At 40.3% G+C, this 18397-nt stretch overlaps 1 protein-coding gene across 2 annotated transcripts in view; it reads left to right on the plus strand.

The window, feature by feature from the left end:
• PRIM2 (DNA primase subunit 2) overlaps positions 1-18397 on the plus strand; it is a 286830-nt gene that overhangs the window by 232793 nt on the left and 35640 nt on the right. For both annotated transcript variants that reach the window (XM_023513161.1, XM_003789669.3), the window contains exon 11: positions 16125-16251. In XM_023513161.1, coding sequence (XP_023368929.1) covers positions 16125-16251 — 127 coding nt within the window. The remainder of the gene's footprint in view (positions 1-16124; positions 16252-18397) is intronic.

Here is an 18397-nt window from a genome sequence, read left to right on the forward strand (position 1 = left end):
ATGTTAGTAAAATATTATTACCGTTTTATCAGCAGTATTTATTAAAGTGAATAAAGTAGACTTCTCTAAAACAAGGGTGTCAGGTGAAATGCTGAAAACTCCACCTTTAATGTACCTTTAATATCGGGCATCCTTGTCTGAACAGATAACCAGTTAAGATTCCTACCACACAGCTCCCCTGGACATTTCCTCCAGGTTATATTAGTGAATGTTTCAATAGTATGCTAAGTAAGTTAGTGATGGGAACTTTCTAAATTTCTTCTGTTGCTGAAAATTAACAGAGAAATAAAATCAAAAGATTAGCTTTCAGTCCTCTGGTAGGGACCTCATATAGTACCAACCAATAAGCACTTATGGAGCGGCTCCAGTTAAATGAAGGAGAGGTGCACGAACCGGGCAATGCAGGGACTCGGCGGCTTTCCCCCTGCTGCTTAGGCTTCTGCCCACTGCACTGTATTTGCTGTGTAGTCACGGCTGCACTAGGTGATGACTGAAGCTTCCTTCAGTTCTTAGATTCTGATTCTCACTGATAAGAGAGCAAAGCACACTGAAGCTTCAGGTCACACCGCCAGTTCCACATGCAGCAGTGCCCTCTGCGTCCCTTCCTCTTGGTTTTCCATACTTCTGTGTTCTATTTTATACCCCAACTCCTTGCCGCGTCCCCACCTAGAAGATTACAGGAGCTTGGAATCTGAAGAAAACTGGTGGTTTGAAAGCATGCTAAAACACTGGTTAGTATTTTTCAGGTCAGACTTGTAACTTCAAGTTTGCTGTATTTTGTTATTCTAAAATCCCGATAAATTAGAAACCAAATCAATGATGTGTGAGTGACTAATTAGAGTAGATCCTTTTGTCTGATGTTCACTGGAATCAGAAACATTTGTCTAACTGTGTGGTGCAGTGGCAGCTTCCAGATGACCCTGCAGCACCTGAACGACAATGGGGTGTCAGCCAATAGTTGAATGTTTGCTGGCTGACTATTGGTTATATGTGTTTATTTCTTTTGTCCATTTAAAACTTTGTAGTGTTTTCTAAAAAGCATAAGACTAGGATTTTAATTTCCACTTTTCCATTAAGTAATTGAAATAACTATTTACCACTTGACCTCTAGAAACCTTAGTTTTCTCATCTATAAAATAGGATATTGAAGGGGAGTCTCAGGGAAACTTGCCCTTTTCCCCCTAGGTTGGTTTGCTGAAAAGATCAACTCACAGTTAAGGTAGATTAATAATAGAAAGATTTATTTCCAAATACCATGCTCATGGGGGAACCACAAGAATGGTTCCCCCAAGTTTCAATGATAGTGGCTTTTAAAGATGCCTTTTAGATGGGAGGAGGGAGAGAAACAGGAAAGTCTACGTGTAGCAAGGCGTTTCTAAGGGGGTTGGGTAGATGGAGGGAAGCAGATTGATTAGTAAATTAACCTGAGAGACAGGGACTGTGCTTCAAATGACCTTAAGGCTGGGTTATTAGCACGTGATAAGGAGTCTAGCAGCCCTTTAAGATTTTAGGTAGATAGAGGAAAGTCTTTGTGCAGAGTTTCCTCATCATGAATAGCTTTTTATTCAAAATAATCTTTATATCAAGGAATCATATTTTGGGGTGAAATTTTCTTAGCTCCTTCAATATCTAACTTGTATACCTTATAGAGGGTGAAGAGTCCAGAAAGAATCATCTTGATAAATACTAAAAATCTATCGAAATGTAAACGGTCATTATTGAAACATTACTACATTACTAGCATTATGTCTTCATGATTGCTAATAATAGTAGTGTGTTTAAATTTCCCGTTAGGAATGTAGAAATGATGTTTTTAATTTAATGCATTACTGAGTAGATACAATTAGAATGATATAGATCACACAGCCCCAGGTGACAGATGATCCTCAAATCTCGTTTTCTGAGTCTATTTGTAGAATATGAAAGAGACAAAACAAACCTACTGGGCCACCTCCCACCCATGTTCCTGAACAGGCCACTCTCCGTTTCCCCCTGATGATTATGGCAGGTTTTTAATACATAGGTGACCTTCCTTCTGATCTACTGACATCAGAGAAAGTGGTCTGCTCAATCAGTTGCTTCATCAGATTACGTAGGATTATTCTTTTAAATACTTATTCTGTGGATTTGTCATTTCAGTGTTTCCTTTTCATTTTTTGAAAACAATGTGGTCGGTCAAAATGTTCACTTCACCTTACCCCAGGGGAAATTTGACGAAAAAGAATCTGTATACTCTGGGGTCTAGAAAGAAAACGTTCTTCATGGCTTCAGGAGAAGGGGTTAGGACATGAAGATGGGGTCCATATGTCCTGCTTGTTAAAAATAATTTGGGGTCGTTACATTTCAAGGGAACTCTCATGAGTATTCGGAGATTATATTTAAATGTAAAATAGAACTTTTTCCATAATTTCACAAACTAGTGGTACAAACTAGTTTGTACAAATTTTATACAAATCATTGTAGCACACACTCACAATACATAGTCTATACTTAGCATTTTACAATTTACAAAGTGCTTTTACACAGAGTGAAGGACAGATCTCATTATTACAATCTTTAAAAAGAGGGGAAAAAAGAGACTGGGTAACTTATAATTGCCTAACATTACTCAGCTGGGAGGTGGCGGATTTAGAACCAAAATCTCTGTTACCTCTGTAACACCTGGCTGCTTCATAAGCCTTTGGAAAGTTCTCACCAATGAGAAATGAGTTCTCTTACAGAGCAGAAAAAGAAATACTTACTATAGGAGGTAATTTGCTCAATTATAGTAATAGCAGCAATATTTTCCAGCGGTGTTACAGACTTCAAATTGCTGAACTTATTTCTTTAAGGTCCTATGTGGAGTTAGAGGGAGTAACTAGATACAAGTTTTTCTAATGAGGAAGCTAGTGACAAAACATAAATAATTTAAATAATATTAAACATCTACTCGAGATAGCTGTTTCTAGTTAGAAGTAAAACTGACAAACTGGGTAATGCTAGTGACTCTCAGTATTGAATGCTCACTATTTTTAAAGAAAACTGGAGCTGGACAGTGGTTAAAGTGGTAAAAGCAGATTTTATTCAGGAACTATTACGAGAGGGGAAGAGAGACTTTGAGATGGAACTAGACTCAGGTCTGAATACAGCTGCGGACAGGTGGGGATGTATAGCCAGGGAGCAAGGGGAATCAGAGGATGGAAAAGTACTGAGAGGAAAGAATCACTGGGAGTAGGGAGTTCTGGTGAAACAGACCTAACAATTCTTAAGGAAAGCAGGTCGGGACGATCAAATATTAAGGGTGGAGGGTGAGGAGTTCTATCAGACATCAAGCCTGGAATGTTCTCTGCACTGATGTAGCAAGATTTTTGCTAGAACTGGACTATTCTGTGAAAGGTAAGGAAAGGGGTAGGGACGTGGGAGCTCCTAAATTTAGAGGCAGAGAAATGAATGGCAAGGCTCATCTCATGTGAGGAAAAGTCAGGGTGAAGGCAGAGAGTGGTGGTGGGAAGAGAGAGCACTTGAAATTCCTGAAAGTGTCTTTGGTTAGAGGACCCCAGACCACTGGGTCTAGGATGACTCCCTGATCAGGGCATGAGGCAGTCATAGAGAAACCAGGTATCCATGTCTTCCAATATCCCACAAGATCCAGAAACGTCTCTGTTGTCATTTCGTTTCAAGGGAGAGGAAAATGTTGAACAGTAGAGGCTAGGTCTGTGTAGGTGATTTAACTGCACCCAAAATATCGTGACCCAGATATTCAATACACAGTGAGTGTAACTGAATTTTGTCTCTAGAAACCTTTGGCCCTTTCTTGCTGTTGCCTTAAGAACGTGTTCAGTGTCGAAAAGAGAATTGTTGTCACTGTCAGAGCATAGAAGGAGATCATATGCATAGTGAATTGAAGTGGCATTTCCTGGAATTTTAAGTTCATCAGGTAGGCATTTCAGGTGCATGAGAAATGTGTAGAGCCTCAGTAAATCCTTGGGGCACAACAGTCCGGGGGTGTTGTTGGTTTTCCTAGGTGAAAACAAAATAAGTATGAGAATTCTTTATGAGGGGAAATCCTAAAAAAGGCAGAACACAGACTGATGACTGTGAAATATTGCGTGGTGGAAGAGATAACAGAATAGTATTAGTATCAGCTCCAAGGACAATGTAGGTGTGACAGTTTTAATGACAGATGACAGATGTTGGACTGATATCCTTTTTAATGGCCAAGTAGAAACATTGCATGGTTTAGAAGTAGGGGTTGGAAGCCCCTCTTATTAGGGAGAGCCCCTCAAGTCCTTGTGGTTTTAAATGATATTGGGGAATCCTAGGAAAAGGCATGGAAGGCTCTATTTCTCTCTTCCATGGATTCTGTGTCCCATCCATGTCCCGTATTGGTGGAGCTGTTTGCTCATAAAGGAGAGCAGTTCTGTTTAACAGGAGGGCTGTCGGTGGAGTCAGGCGAAGCCCTGAATGATGCTGTCAAGTTCCTTCTACTGATGATGATAGTCGCGGTTTCCTCCTGTTGTTGTTGACATGTTGGATTCATGACCCATCAGTTTTGACAGGACTGATCTGAGCGAGGACTTCTCGTAATTTCTCTCTTACTCCTCCCAGGGAATAAGTGGTAGTATGAGACCCTTAAAGTTCTTTTGGAAAAGCAGTTCATTTGGCTTTTTTAAACTAAAGGAGGGCATCTCCAGGCACCAACAATATGCAGGTAGCCTGATACAAATCAGAGAATATGCTCCTCGAATGATTCTAAATTGTCCAACAAACTTCTTCCCTTCCTTCCTGGGGTCAGGAAAGTCTGAGTGAGGGTTGTTATTTGGACCTAGACCAAGGTTTAAATGATCTCTCCTCTGTTGGCCCCACTTGGGGACAGGAACTGGCTGACCGTGGACTTCATCTGTAGAAGATGGACCTGGGGAAACTCATGCTTACAGGTGGTTGAGGGGCTGAAGGTAGAGGCAGTGGAGCCATTCTTTGAGAGAAAGCTGTAAGGAGAGCCGGGAGGGGATATGGAGGTGCTGGTGTCCGCTCTTAGTGTGAAGGAAAAGGAGGTTTGAATTATTTAATTGGTGGTGTTTTTTTTTTTTTTTTTTTGCTGCTTTATACCAAGTGGATTAAGGAGCCCACTGTGCACCCCAAGTTTTCTTCCGTTCTACTCTAGTGCCCTTCTTACAGGGCCTAATTTGGGGCATCCACATTTGAAGAGTTTTTAGTAAGATTTTTTTAGTGGGAAGGAAAGCAGGAAGGACTAGAATGGCAGAGCATATGCTCAGCAGGGTTGAGAAGGGAGCATTTCTTTTAACTGAGAAATTCCCACGAGAGAGAAGCAGGATTAAATAGAAGCGACAGAGAGAAAAAAGATTTCAAGCCCGGGAGTCAGGAATGACAAGCTGGAGTAAAAGACTTCTGGCCCACTAGGTACTTTTCCAACTAGGTACCTTTCAAAGAAAGAAATTTTGGCCTCTAACCCCAGCTTCATACTGTGTAATCAGAATCTGAAGACTCTGAATCTGAAGACATTTCTTCAGTGGACATTTGTCTAGAGCCTTGGATTTTGGAGTCACACTTACCACCAGATTCCCAAACAAGCAAGCAGACTAGAGACAAAGGCCTCAATGTGTGCTAAGAGTTGATTATTGTATCTGAGTATCTGATGGTAATTCGAATCCAGACCTAAACCATGGACCAAAAATTGTTTTTAAAAAAGGGCCAGGCATGGTGGCTTATGCCTGTAACCCTAGCACCCTAGGAGGCTGACGTGAGTGGATTCCTTGAGCTCAGGAATTGAGAACAGCCTGAGCAAAAGCACGATCCCGTCTCTAAAACTAGCCAGGCGTTGTGGCAAGCATCTGTAGTCCCTGCTACTCTGGAGGCTGAGGTAAGAGGATCTCTTAAGGCCAAGAGTTTGAGGTTGCAGTGAGCTATGATGCCACAGCACTCTACCAAGGGTGTTAAAGTGAGACTGTCTCAAAAAAATAAAAAAAAGTTGGACGGCAGTTAAAGCAGTAAAAAACAGATTTTATTCAGGATATATTATAATAGGGGAAGGAAAGTATAGAGCTGGGCTCAGTTTCAAATAGAGCATGGGGCAAGGTAGGAGTCAGTGGATGCAACATTGCTAGGGAAAAGAAACAGCACTAGGCAGGGAGAGGATTCTGGTTAAACAGACCTTTTAATTTTCTTGCTGCACTCAGGCCAGCAAGGGCGATCAAATGCTAGTGGTGGGGATGAGGCATTTGATGAGATATTGGATGGGGTGGATTCTCTCTACCTGATCTAGCAAGATTCTTACTACAACTGGGTGATGCTAAGAGGAACACGGAAGTCTGAGGCCCAGTTAGAAGAGGATTCAGAAGAGCCTGAGTAAAGTTTAGTCAAGGAGGGCATCTTACAACTGTGTACCAGACACTATGCCAAGCACTTTATGAAAATGAGCTAATTTAATCCCCACCCAACCCTATGTGGTAGCTATCACTGCTTTTGTTATACATAGGGAACTGTTGCAGAGAGGGTAAGTAGCCTGCTCAAGGTCACAGCTAGCATGTAATAGAGACAAGACTTAAACTTGGGCATCTCACTTCAAAGCCCCTGACTTAACCCCCATTGCTAAACCTTTTGGGGTCTCCAAGTCTGCTTGATTTGAGGTTTGGTTACAATAAGTGTGATGTTCCAGGGACCTCTAAGAATTAAACTGTGGTTCATGTTAAGGGTAAAGAGAAGTATTTGGAACCTATAGGTGACTGAGAACAAAATTAGTTTGACAAATAATAATTGAGCAATTTAGCGCATAAACATTTTAAAAGGAGGTACTAACTATATATCAAATGCCTAGAACATGCATCCTGATTATTAAAAATGTAAGTAAAACTTTAAGGTAGTGACCCAAGAAGATGTAATCACTAATCAAAAGATCAAAAAATTGTGATAGCAAGAATGTGTGCTAAGAAAGGCCACAGATGACGTCATGCTCTGTCCCAGTGGCAGGTTCACCTGTATGTAGGACCCTGATGCTGAGCTTGAGTTCCCGTTAGTATTTATGGTAACTGATCTTCCTAGGACCCCCTTCTAATGGTTGTGGTATGCTAAAGTCTAGGCATTGGCAAGTAATAGTGAGGTCACTTGTAGGTTAGCAGACACTCCCTCTTTTTTAATATGTACATTAGAGTGCCAAGTTCTTGAGGGTAAGGAATAGATGTCATTAGCAAAGAAGGGTTAAAAATATCTTCCTTTAAAAATGCCATATTGTTACTCTGATCTCTGCCCCTATGTACTTAGCTGTTTTGCCTCATTTGGGTCAAGAAGATTGTCCTTTTTGAATATAAATTTCTCTCTGACGGGTACTTAGGGTTTTTTTTTTTTTTTTTTTTTGAGACAGAGCCTCAAGCTATCCCCCTGGGTAGAGTGCCATGGCATCACGCTCACAGCAACCTCCAACTCCTGGGCTCAAGCGAGTCTCCTGCCTCAGCCTCCCAAGTAGCTGGGATTACAGGCACCTGCCACAACGCCCGGCCATTTTTTGGTTGCAGCCATCATTGTTGTTTGGCGGGCCTGGGCTGAGGATTCGAACCTGCCACCTTAGGTGTATGTGGCTGGCGCCTTAGCTGCTTGAGCCACAGGCGCCGAGCCGGGTACTTAGTTTTTAATCATTCTCATGTAGTGTCCAAATAGCTTGACCATAATAGCAGTTTCTGTTACTTTGTTTTGAAAATAGGAGTAATATTTGATCTTGAAGTTTTTCTTGGAAAGAAAGGGTTTATTCTAAGAAAGACCTTGTATTGTCTTCCTAATCGAACAGATGTTTACACCATGATGTCTGAATAATTAAAGGCTGGGCACAGTTGGTCACACCTCTAATCCTAGCACTTTGGGAGGCTGAGGTGAGAGGATCACTTAAGGTCAGGAGTTTGAAACTAGCCTGGGCAACATAGTGAGACCCATGTCTATATAATTAGCTAGGCCTAGTGACAGGCACCTGTAGTCCCTGCTACTTAGGTGGCTGGGGCAGGAGGATCACTTGGGCCTAGGAGTTCAAGGTAACACTGATCTCTGATCATCCCCCTGCACTCCAACCTGGGTAACAGAGCAAGGCACCATCTCTTAAAAAAAAAAAAAAATTAATTGAGAAGTAATAAGGTAAGGCCTCTACAGGCCTTCCAGGCTCTCCAGGGCCCTCCAGTGTGGGACTGGAAAAGAAGGCAAAGTTGAGAGAGACTCTGAGAGACTGGGTTGAAACAGGATAACACTGTGCCTGCTTTGTAATTTTTATTGCATTCAATTGGTAACATAACGCCCCCGAAAATAATTTTTTGGTGTCCTTGGCAGAAATGCATATTGATGTGTTGTCAGTGGGTAATCTGGAAGGATGTGGACTGCCGCTCACCCACCTCAGACCTGTCTTGACTTTCTGGCTTTTCTCCATAGTGAATGGAGGGAAGGAGCCAAGACAGAAAGTGGGTGCTCCGTTTCGTTCTCCCTGTCTCTTGCCATATGAGTACGTAAAGATTTTCCTTTGAGTTTGTGGATATAAAGAGCTAGAAAGTATTTTCTAAAAAGAAATCTCCCATATGGCTGGGTACAGGGAGTTACACCTGGAATCCCAGCAATTTGGGAGGCTGAGGTGGGAGAATCCCTTGACCTAAGGAGTTTGAAACCAACCTGAGCAAAGTGAGAGTCTCATCTCTATTAAAAATAGAAAAGTTAGCCAAGCATGGTGACATGTGCCAGTTGTCCCAACTACTCGGGAGGCCGAGGTAGGAGGATTGCTTGAGTCCAGGAGTTTTAGGTTGCTATAAGCTAGGCCAGACATCCTCAAACTACAGCTCGCAGGCCACATGTGGCTTGTCTAGGACATTTATCCAGCCTACTGGCTGTTTTTGCTGCCGCTGCCTGTCCTGCTTAGCAGCCAACTTGTCCTGGGGCCCGCAGTCTGGTCTTCCAATGGTCTGAGGGACAGTGAACTGGCCCCCTCTTTAAAAAGTTTGAGGACCCCTGAGCTAGGCTGAGGCCAAGGCACTCTAGGCTCAGTGACAGAGCAAGTTTCTGTCTCAAAAAAAAACATAAAAAACCCCCCCAAAATAAACATTCTCCCATAGATACATCTTCTATATAACATTTCATGAGTTTCTCAATTTGAAAACCAGAGAAGACAATTTTTGTGATTAATACATGGATAGTTTGAAAGCTTAGTAAGATCCAAAATTTAGCCATATGTATATAAAAATAGTAAATAAATTGGAAAGGAGGGAACTAAAAGATAATGCTTTTAGCTGTTTTCTTTTAGAGAGAATAGTTTTCCATTAATTTAACAGAATGACTGATCAAAAAGTTCTTTTGCTATTTTCTAATGAATATACAGAAATCTTACATTCATAGGCAATTCAGTTAATATACTAAAGTTTGCACAAAAAGAATGATTAGAGGTAATATCCATGAGTAAAGAAACAGACATTGTTTATAAAAGATTTGCTGGAAATTTCAATTTCTCAATGGAATTTTCGATGACTTGAAAGCCTGTCTTTCTTGGAAAATTTCTTTTAGTTGAAATGCCATGTGTTTTGAAATGCCAGTTGCTCACTGATGGCTTATGGGCTGATAAGTAATTGTGAAGGTATAAACTGCTTTGAGTGTTGAAAATTCCAGTGTCTCTTTTTATTAGAATTTGGCAAGCTGATTCCAAAATTTATATATAAAAAGAACAAAGCAGAAGGACATACATTTTGTGACTTTGAAACTTACTCTAAAGCTATTGTAACCAAGACAGTGTGGTACTGGCAAGAGAACAGACAGACAGATCAATGGAATAGAAAGTCCAAAAATAGATCCTCACACATGTGGTCAAATTTGACAAGGATGCCAAAGCAATTTAATGGGGAAAGGAAAGTGTCTCCAGTGTCTGTTGTTGGGAAAAGCATTTTATCTACCTGGGGAATAACCAAGAACTTTGATTCCTGCCTTACACCACAAACAAAAATTAACTTGAGATGAATCAGGACTGAGACTTAAAAGATCAAACATCAGAGCTTCCAAAGGACACATCTTTGCAATTTATCTTGGAGAGGACACAGAGGGCACTTACGTTAAAAAAAATTGACAAATCTGGCTTCATCAAAAATGAAAACATCTGCTGTTCATAACAAAACATTAGGAAAATAAATAGGCAAGCCACAGACTATGCCGAAAATATTTCTGATACCTACTTTTTTTTTTTGAGACAGAGCCTCAAGCTGTCCCCCCTGTGTAGAGTGCTGTGGCATCACGGTTCACAGCAACCTCCAACTCCTGGGCTCATGTGAGTCCTACTAGCTCAGCCTCCCAAGTAGCTGGGACCACAGGTGCCCGCCACAGCGCTCGGCTATTTTTTTTTTTGGTTGCAGCCATCATTGTTGTTTGGTGGGCCCCGGCTGGATTCGAACTCGCCACCTTAGGTATATGTGGCTGGTGCCTTAGGCACTTGAGCCATAGGTGCCGATACCTATTTTTGAAAAAAGGTTGCTTGAGTCCAGAATATATTAAGAATTCTTACAATCAAACTACTAAAAGAAGTCAATCTTATTTTTAAAACAGGCAGAAGATTAAACAGACACTTTTTAAAATAAGGCATGTCTGGTCACTCCCATGAAAATGAACATTAGTTATCAGGGAAATGCAAAATGAGACACCACTACCTACCTATTAAGATAGCTAGAATGAGTAAGTTTGAGAACGCTGGATGTTGGGGCAGTATGGAACTTTCATTTATTGCTGGGGTGGGTATAAAACAATAGAACTACTCTGGAAAATTGTATGTATTTAGCCCAGAGAAATGAAAATATAAGTCCACAAAAGTTGTATATAAGAATGTTCATGGCAGCTTCATTGAGAAAAGCCCCAAAGTAGAAAATCCTAGTGTGTATGGTAGGAAAAAACTACACTAGCAGTTTTCTGGTAATATACTCTCAAAACCAGATGTGTGGGTTTTTTTCCATATTGACCAACTTACTGATACCAGCTAGTGTCCTACAGTTCAATTTAATTCTGACACTAAAGAGTTAGTGCAGACCCATCACAGGTTAAGGACTCAGTCTCACAAGACCATCCCCCATTTCAGATGCCAACTGTAGGTTCCCAGGTTACTCACAACTTCTACCTGAATAGAGGTTGCCCCAGTCCCCTTCTTAGGTTTGGTAATTCGCTATTGCAGCCCACAGAACATAGGGAAACACTTATGTTTATCAGTTTATTCAAAAGAGTATTTTAAAGGATTCAGATGGCTGAAAGGATGCAGCCAGATGAAGCAGAACTTTGGGCTAAGTATGTGGAAAGGGTGCAGAGCTTCTTGGCCCTCTCTCTGGGTGTGTTCATCAACCTACAAGCTCTCTGAGCCCTTAGAATTTTTATGGAGGCTTCATCATGTGGGTATGATCAATTATTAACAAAATTTCTTGCCCCTTTCTCCTTCCTGGAAGATAGGGGAATGGAACTGAAAGTTCTAAGTTTCTAATCGTGTCATGGTCTTTCTGGTAACCCACGCCATTGAGGAGCCCACCAAGAGTAACCTCATTAGAACAAAAGATACTCCTAGTACCCAGGAAATCCCAGAGGATCAGGAGCTGTATGTCAGGAACTGGGGGCAAAGATGAACCTGGCACCCATCTCACTCAGGAAGTTACAATGATTTGGGGGTCTCTATGCTGGGAACTGTAGGCAGAGATCAAATATGTATTTCTTATTATATCACAGTGTTGTCCTAATGTCTATCAACAAGAACCTAGGTAAACAATCTGGGCCATACACTAGACAGGTGTCCAACCTGTGGCCCCATGGGCCACATGCTCATTTTGTGGGGGCTTTTTTTTTTTTGCTTACCTTTGGCATCAAGTATCCTGAAAAGTATGGACGAACCTTATTTTACTCTCCAGCTTTTGTTAGTGTTTGTGTATATTTAATGTGTGACCCAAGAAAACTTATTCTTCCAATGTGCAGCAGAAAAGAAAAAGGTTTGGACACCCATGTTAAACACTACTCAGCCATAAAAAGGAACAAACTACTGATACGTCTAATGGCAGGGGTGACTCTCACAGGCATTAAAAGACATGGAAGGAGGCAGGCATGAAACACTTTATACTGTATGATTCCGTTTATGTAAAGTTATAGAATAGCTAAAGGTAATCTATGGTGACAAAACTCAGATCAGTAGCTGCTTCTGGGTGTGAAGGGAGGGGAAGAACATTGACTGGGAAGGGGTGAGTGGGAATACTACGGACTGATAGAAATGTTCTTTATTTTGCTAGGAGTGCAGGTTACATATATACATGTAGCCATTTGCCAAAACCAGTCTTCAAACTGTAGACCCAAGATCTGTACATTCACTATATGTAAATTACAACCTCAGATTTAAAAATTGGATAAAATTAAATGGAGTATTTTATTTTCCACTTTCCTTGAAGCCTTAGACAGCCCGCCCCAGTATACTGAGCAGAGTTTTGAAAGTAAAAATGTATTAATTTATAATGTTTTGGTATGTCCACTATACTCTGTAGAGGGCATCATTTGAATTCTGGTTCAGTCTTTGTTGTTATAGGGAAGCATGAAAAGCCATCAAGAAGAGCAAAATAGTATAGCAATGTGAACTTACAGTTATTTGGCAGTTTTTGAAGTTCTTTAATCTTGATAAATTAATATCTCTTGAAGTATATTTATTCGTTCATCCTTTTAGCTATCTACTTATTTTCTCTTTTATTCAAGTAAAGATTATTGAGCACCTCTTATGGGTAAATGTCTAATGCTGAATGGGCATGCTGCGTCCACACCCCAGTCCCTGCCCTCAGGGTATTGATAGTTCAGAAGTAATAAATGCAAAATTTCTACTGCAACAAGAAATGTACAGCACGGTACAAACTGCAGCTGTGCGTGCTTCTGAGGAAGCGATAGCCTTTGCCTGGGTGCTTGTGGGAAGGCAGTGACATTTGAGCCAAGTTTGCATGAATAGTTTGTCAGAGTTGTAGATGGGAGTTGGAAGAAGGGAGGACATTTTCAGCTGGTGACTAGAAATTTAATTAAATAGTTCAGTGAGTCTTTTTTCCTCCCTAAACCTCTATGTGAAGATTCTGTTAATATCTATTGATAATAGAAGCCTTTATCATTAGCATAGTCAATGTTTAAATTTGGGCACCAAAATATTTATCTTTTTCTTACCAATAACAGCTAATATCTATTGAGAACAGAGGCTGCAACAGGCACTCTGCTTTGATTTAATTTAATCTTCACAGCAACTTAATGTATTAATGCTAATGTCTATATAGATTAGGAAAATTGAGAGTTGAAGTCGCACCCTGTGAAGTGGCGGAGCCTGGAGGTTCTTTTCCAGATTCCTCTGTCTTCACAGCCTGGAACTTATGACAATCCTGCTACCTGGGTGTTGCTCTTAGTAAGAACCTAGAGAGAGCCAGAGCCAATTCTGCCCTACTGCGGTGCCTCGGGGTGACTTAGACTAGGAGGGATCCAACTGCTTTCCAAAATAAGGTCTCCCCACTTTCTGTATTTTTGTAAAATTTCCAATTCAATAGGTACAAGTATTTATAAACTCACAATAATCTGTTTATTTTTATTCCTAACTTCTTAAAGCTTTTAATGTTATGTATGAAAATTTGCTGATTAATCATTAAGCTTTCTAGAATATCCATTTTATAAGTTAAATTTAAAGAATCATGGAAGTAAAAACTGTAGTCTCTTTATTGCCATTTTGCTGTTAATTGAGGATTTTGCCCTTTGAAGATGACTTGTTATTTAGGCTCTCTGGCTTCTCACTACTTAGTAAGTCAGTCATGCGGGAACATTTGATGTGCTACACAGCCACTCACAGCTTCTGTCATTCTGCTTTTGAAAGCTTTGAGAGATCTCTGAGTAGTCAAAGCAGATGGTGATCTAAGATTGTCCTCCACTGTCAATGTGGCAAAGCTTTCTTTTAAACAAACATGTATGTTCAGAACAGAAGATGATTTTTGACTAAATTTGTGATTTGCCACAGTGTAAAATTTGTTTTAGAAACTTGATTTCTGATCTATAATGTTTTCCCATAATCATTGAACATGATTGTTCATGATTGTTGTTCATGATTGTTCATAAAAAAGGTTATTTACCCTCACCTCCACTCCTTCCCAGGAAAACTGGATTTTTATTTAGGAGTCCACCAGAACTGAATATTTTCTCTTCCCAAACATCTTGTCAAAGGTACATTGTCTGCCTTTGGTTGATCAGTAGGGTACGGATTGCTGAGCCATATGGGTGTCACCTAATAATAGAATTAGCAAATTAACTAACCATCACATTGTGGAAATTTCTATGCCGAGCCCTTGTTGTCAGAGATTCAAAGAATGAACTCATGGACCACACACTTAAGCAAAAGGATATTGACAGAGAAAGGAATAGAGAAGGAGAGAAGGGCCGGAGAACCTCGGGCAGTGGAGGGGGGACCCAAGTGGGAAGCCCCCTTGGGCCTTTTGTCTAGGGGTTCACATACTGCCTGTGAGCAGGGGGGTCTTGGGAATGTATATCACACTTGGCTGGGAGCTGGCAGACAGAAAACATTCTGCCCGTGTTGATTAGCAAATTATTCCAGTCTTCACAGTCTCTCTCCCAAGAGAGGCCTTGAGGTGTATGTTTTCCACTCCAGTATCTCTAGGTGAGATACTGATCAGGCTGCTTTTTCTTTGATCTTGTGTGAGTCCACAGAATGTGGTCTAGAAAGGCTTGTTGCCCGTGCCTAGAAAGTGAGGGTCCCTGCCCAGCTCTGAACAGGGAAACTCTGTATCAGTCAGTCATACACTAGAAAACATTTAGTGCAAGCATGAGACTGGGCTGGTACCCTTTTAAATGCTATCCTAGACTAAGGAATACTTTCTATTCAAGTAATACATTTTTTCATGAGTGCTGGTACTGAGCTGGGTATAAAGATCTAATAGATTTTACCTGAAAGAGCTCATGGTTCAGGAAGAGCTAATACTATGCGAAGGTGATTAATAGAAAATAGAGTGATAATGTGTCATAAGAGAAGTCATAAAACTCACAGATGTAGTCAAGATAGATCTATAGAGGAATAAGTGGAGGGGAAATGGCTGTTGGAGTCTAGTGGAAGAAGGGATTACTTCCGATTTGGGGCTTCAAGATGAAGTGTTGTTTGAGGTGCGGTCTGAAAGAAATAACTTATGTCTAAAAAGATGTAATTGGAACCTATAATTTTAAAGTATCTTATTGTTAAGAAGGCATAGTTATGAAAAGAACATGGGCTTTGGAATAAGACTTGCCTGTACATGATTTTGAATTGTTTTTTATTTATGGCTGTTTTATGTCATTTTGCTTCATTTCTCTTTGAACAACAGTTTTCTCTTGTGTAATGTCATAGGGAAGTTGTGATGATTTAGACAGTGGCTCTCAACCTTCCTAAGGCTGTGATGTATTTTCTTTGTTACAAAGGAGTCGCAACCCACAGGTTGAGAACGGCTGATTCAGAATGATTAAATGGGATTCTATTTTTGAAAGCACCTAACAAGATGCCTGGCACCTAATTGCCTTTCAATAGATGTTAGTTCCTTTTCTTCTCCTATCTGACCCATTTCAAAGTCGCTTCCATCACATCAGCTTGTTTTGTAAACATGAGGGCAGGGATTCCAGGTGGGGGGCAATTGCTGTAGTTCATTGATTCATGGAGCATTTGCTGACTTACTGGCTTTGTGTGGTGGAAATGCAGAGGAAAGGATTAATTATTTTCAGAGCCATTTCAGAAGTAGAATAGGTAGGATGTAGGAATTCAGGGAGAAGGTGGAAAGGGAGTAGAGAAAAGGCTAAACTGGTTTTTGTCTAGGATAATCTCTGGAATCAAATTAAGAAAGGGCAACGTGATTACTTTTCTCAGGAAAGGATTATCTTTAGCTTTAAAGTAACATTACCTGTTTTCTACCTGAAAATTTTATTTTCTGTACGTTTGGCACCTTAAAAAAATTATTTGTATCATAAAGGACCCAAATGATGTGTTTGATGCGTACACATCTAGCTGTAAATGCTGAATTTATTCTAGAAAGCATCACAGTGCACTCTGTGTCTAGCTGGCATCACTAGTACAATCATTGGCTGACGATTTGTCTCTTCTTTCTTTTTCCCTCAATCAGTTTGATAAAGGTTACTCTTACAACATCCGTCATAGCTTTGGAAAGGAAGGCAAGAGGACAGACTATACACCTTTTAGTTGCATGAAGATTATTCTAACCAATCCACCAGGACAAGGGGATTATCATGGTAAGTGTTTCCACTGGATATGCTGGCCAAGAAACCTCGGAGCTCTGAGCAGAGCACGGAAGCAGTGTAACGGCCTTTTGCATTTCTGGCAGGACCTAGTTGATAGCTTGTGTCAGTCATCATTGTCAAGCTAGAGCTCCATCACTCTTCCAGCCATTTGTCTTATTACTGAACTAGGTCAGGCGAGGGAAATTCGTTCAGCTGTCCTTCAGTCTGCGCTGGGCCTGCCTTTCAGTTCTCACTTTCCTCCTTCGCCTGCTCTTCTGTCTTTCTCGTCTTCTGCAAGCATCTTAGAAGACTGATCCAATTTTTTACAGCGTTTTAAAGTTGGAAAACTCCAATTTTGGAATAGTAGATTTATTAATTTCAAAGGCTAACTACTAAGGAAGAGTATGTTTTATACTCATTGCTCTCATCTGATGAACCAACAAAGATTTAGCCAACAATTTAACACGTCATCGTATCAGACATAGGTATCATTGCCTGAGTTGTTAGTTAAAAAACAAAAACCAAACCCCCCAAAACAGACTATGTCCAATTATTCTCTAGTTCAGCAACTTTTTTCATAAAATAATTTTCTAAGCACACCTTGAAAAGCATCTCATTTCTCTGGGATATCAGAGAATGATTTAATATTCCATTCTAGTAAATTTTCCAGATTACCAAAGCTTAAAACTTTTTTGTTTTAGAATCTTAAAGGAAAGGTTTTTACAAATGACCATACACTTTGAAGCTGCTAAAGATCAAATAATCACAAGCAAAATTTTTAGAGAGACATTGCTCATGTCCAGAACAATAAAAAAATGCCTATACATTCATTATTTAGTGGATGAAGAGAGGCCAGTACTGGTAATATACTTCCTTTTCTTACCACTTGGAGCACATTTAAGAGATGCAGATTCTCAAGTGCCACCCTTAGACACACACGTACAAGATCAGACTTTACGTGCAGGTTCCTGGGTGATTTTTATGTCTTCAAAAGTTTGAAAATTCTGATGTTTCTTTAGTGTCTTCAAACTGTGAACTTGCTAGTGCTACACAACCTCTCCTGCTTCTGCTCCAACTTTAGCTTTAGATGGGACAGGACGGCTGGAGAGGGCTAGAGTTGGGTCTTTCCCTCACCCTAAGTAGAAAAGGCTCTGATAAAACCTCTGCAGGACCTGGTAGCAGTTTCTCCTGAGGGAAGACCTTGTCAAGAAGAACCCAGTGCTCTAATATATTTGAAATGGCTCCTTATGGCTCCTGGTAGAAACATGAGGATATTTTCTCTTATTTGCTATGAGGTAGAGTTCCTGGAAGTAAAACTCACAAAAGTGTGAGGGTCCCCCAATGATGGAGACCCCCTGGAGTTTTTAAGTATCACTTGTCCACATGAGACTCCAACTGTAGTCTGTCAATTACACTCTCGGCTTTTCTATCCTGGCCCTGGTTCTATGGAGATTCTGCTCGGAGGTTTCTTTTCTACTGAGTTGTAATTCTCTGTGTTGACTTTTTTCCCTCCAATTTAGGGGGACATGACTTGCCCTCCTTACATGATCTTACTTCTCTGTTGGATCTAAGAAGAATGGTTCATTTTTCAGTTTATTCAGTTTTTTTTTTCCTTGTTTAGGACGGATTGGCAACTAAGCTCTTTACGTGCCCAAACAAAATTTGTTTGTCAGTCTATCTGTTTTTGCTTTGTATTATTTGCAAAACATTTTAGTCCCCTAGGCTGACACTATTTCCTTAACCAACCCAACTAGAAACAGTTGTTCAGCCAGTTTTGAATCTACATAGGTGTAAGTATTTCAGGCCTGTGTTTAGGTATTTCTTTGGTAAATGTGTGTTGGGAAGCTTTGTCAAACGTGTAGCTGTAATTACAGTTAGTCATGTATGCATTCACCTCGCCTTCTGTTATCTTGTTAGTTCAACACTTTCTAGTTAGAAAATCATTCTCTTTGATGTGGAAGATAGGAACAAAGTAGGTGTTGACAAGTTCTCTTTTCTGTCATCTGTTAAAAGAACATCAGCTTCTCTATTTCTTCTGTTTTCTTATAGTAAGTATAGATTGAAAAGATGTTTTTATCATCCTCAGCACTCTGGCAATCTTCACTGTCTTCTTGCCTCTTGGCTTCGTTCTTTCTTTTTTTTTTTTTTTTTTTTTTTT

Source organism: Otolemur garnettii, unplaced genomic scaffold, assembly GCF_000181295.1.
Source record: "Otolemur garnettii isolate 467f Iridium unplaced genomic scaffold, OtoGar3 scaffold00035, whole genome shotgun sequence".
In the NCBI taxonomy this organism is placed as follows: Eukaryota; Metazoa; Chordata; class Mammalia; order Primates; family Galagidae; genus Otolemur; species Otolemur garnettii.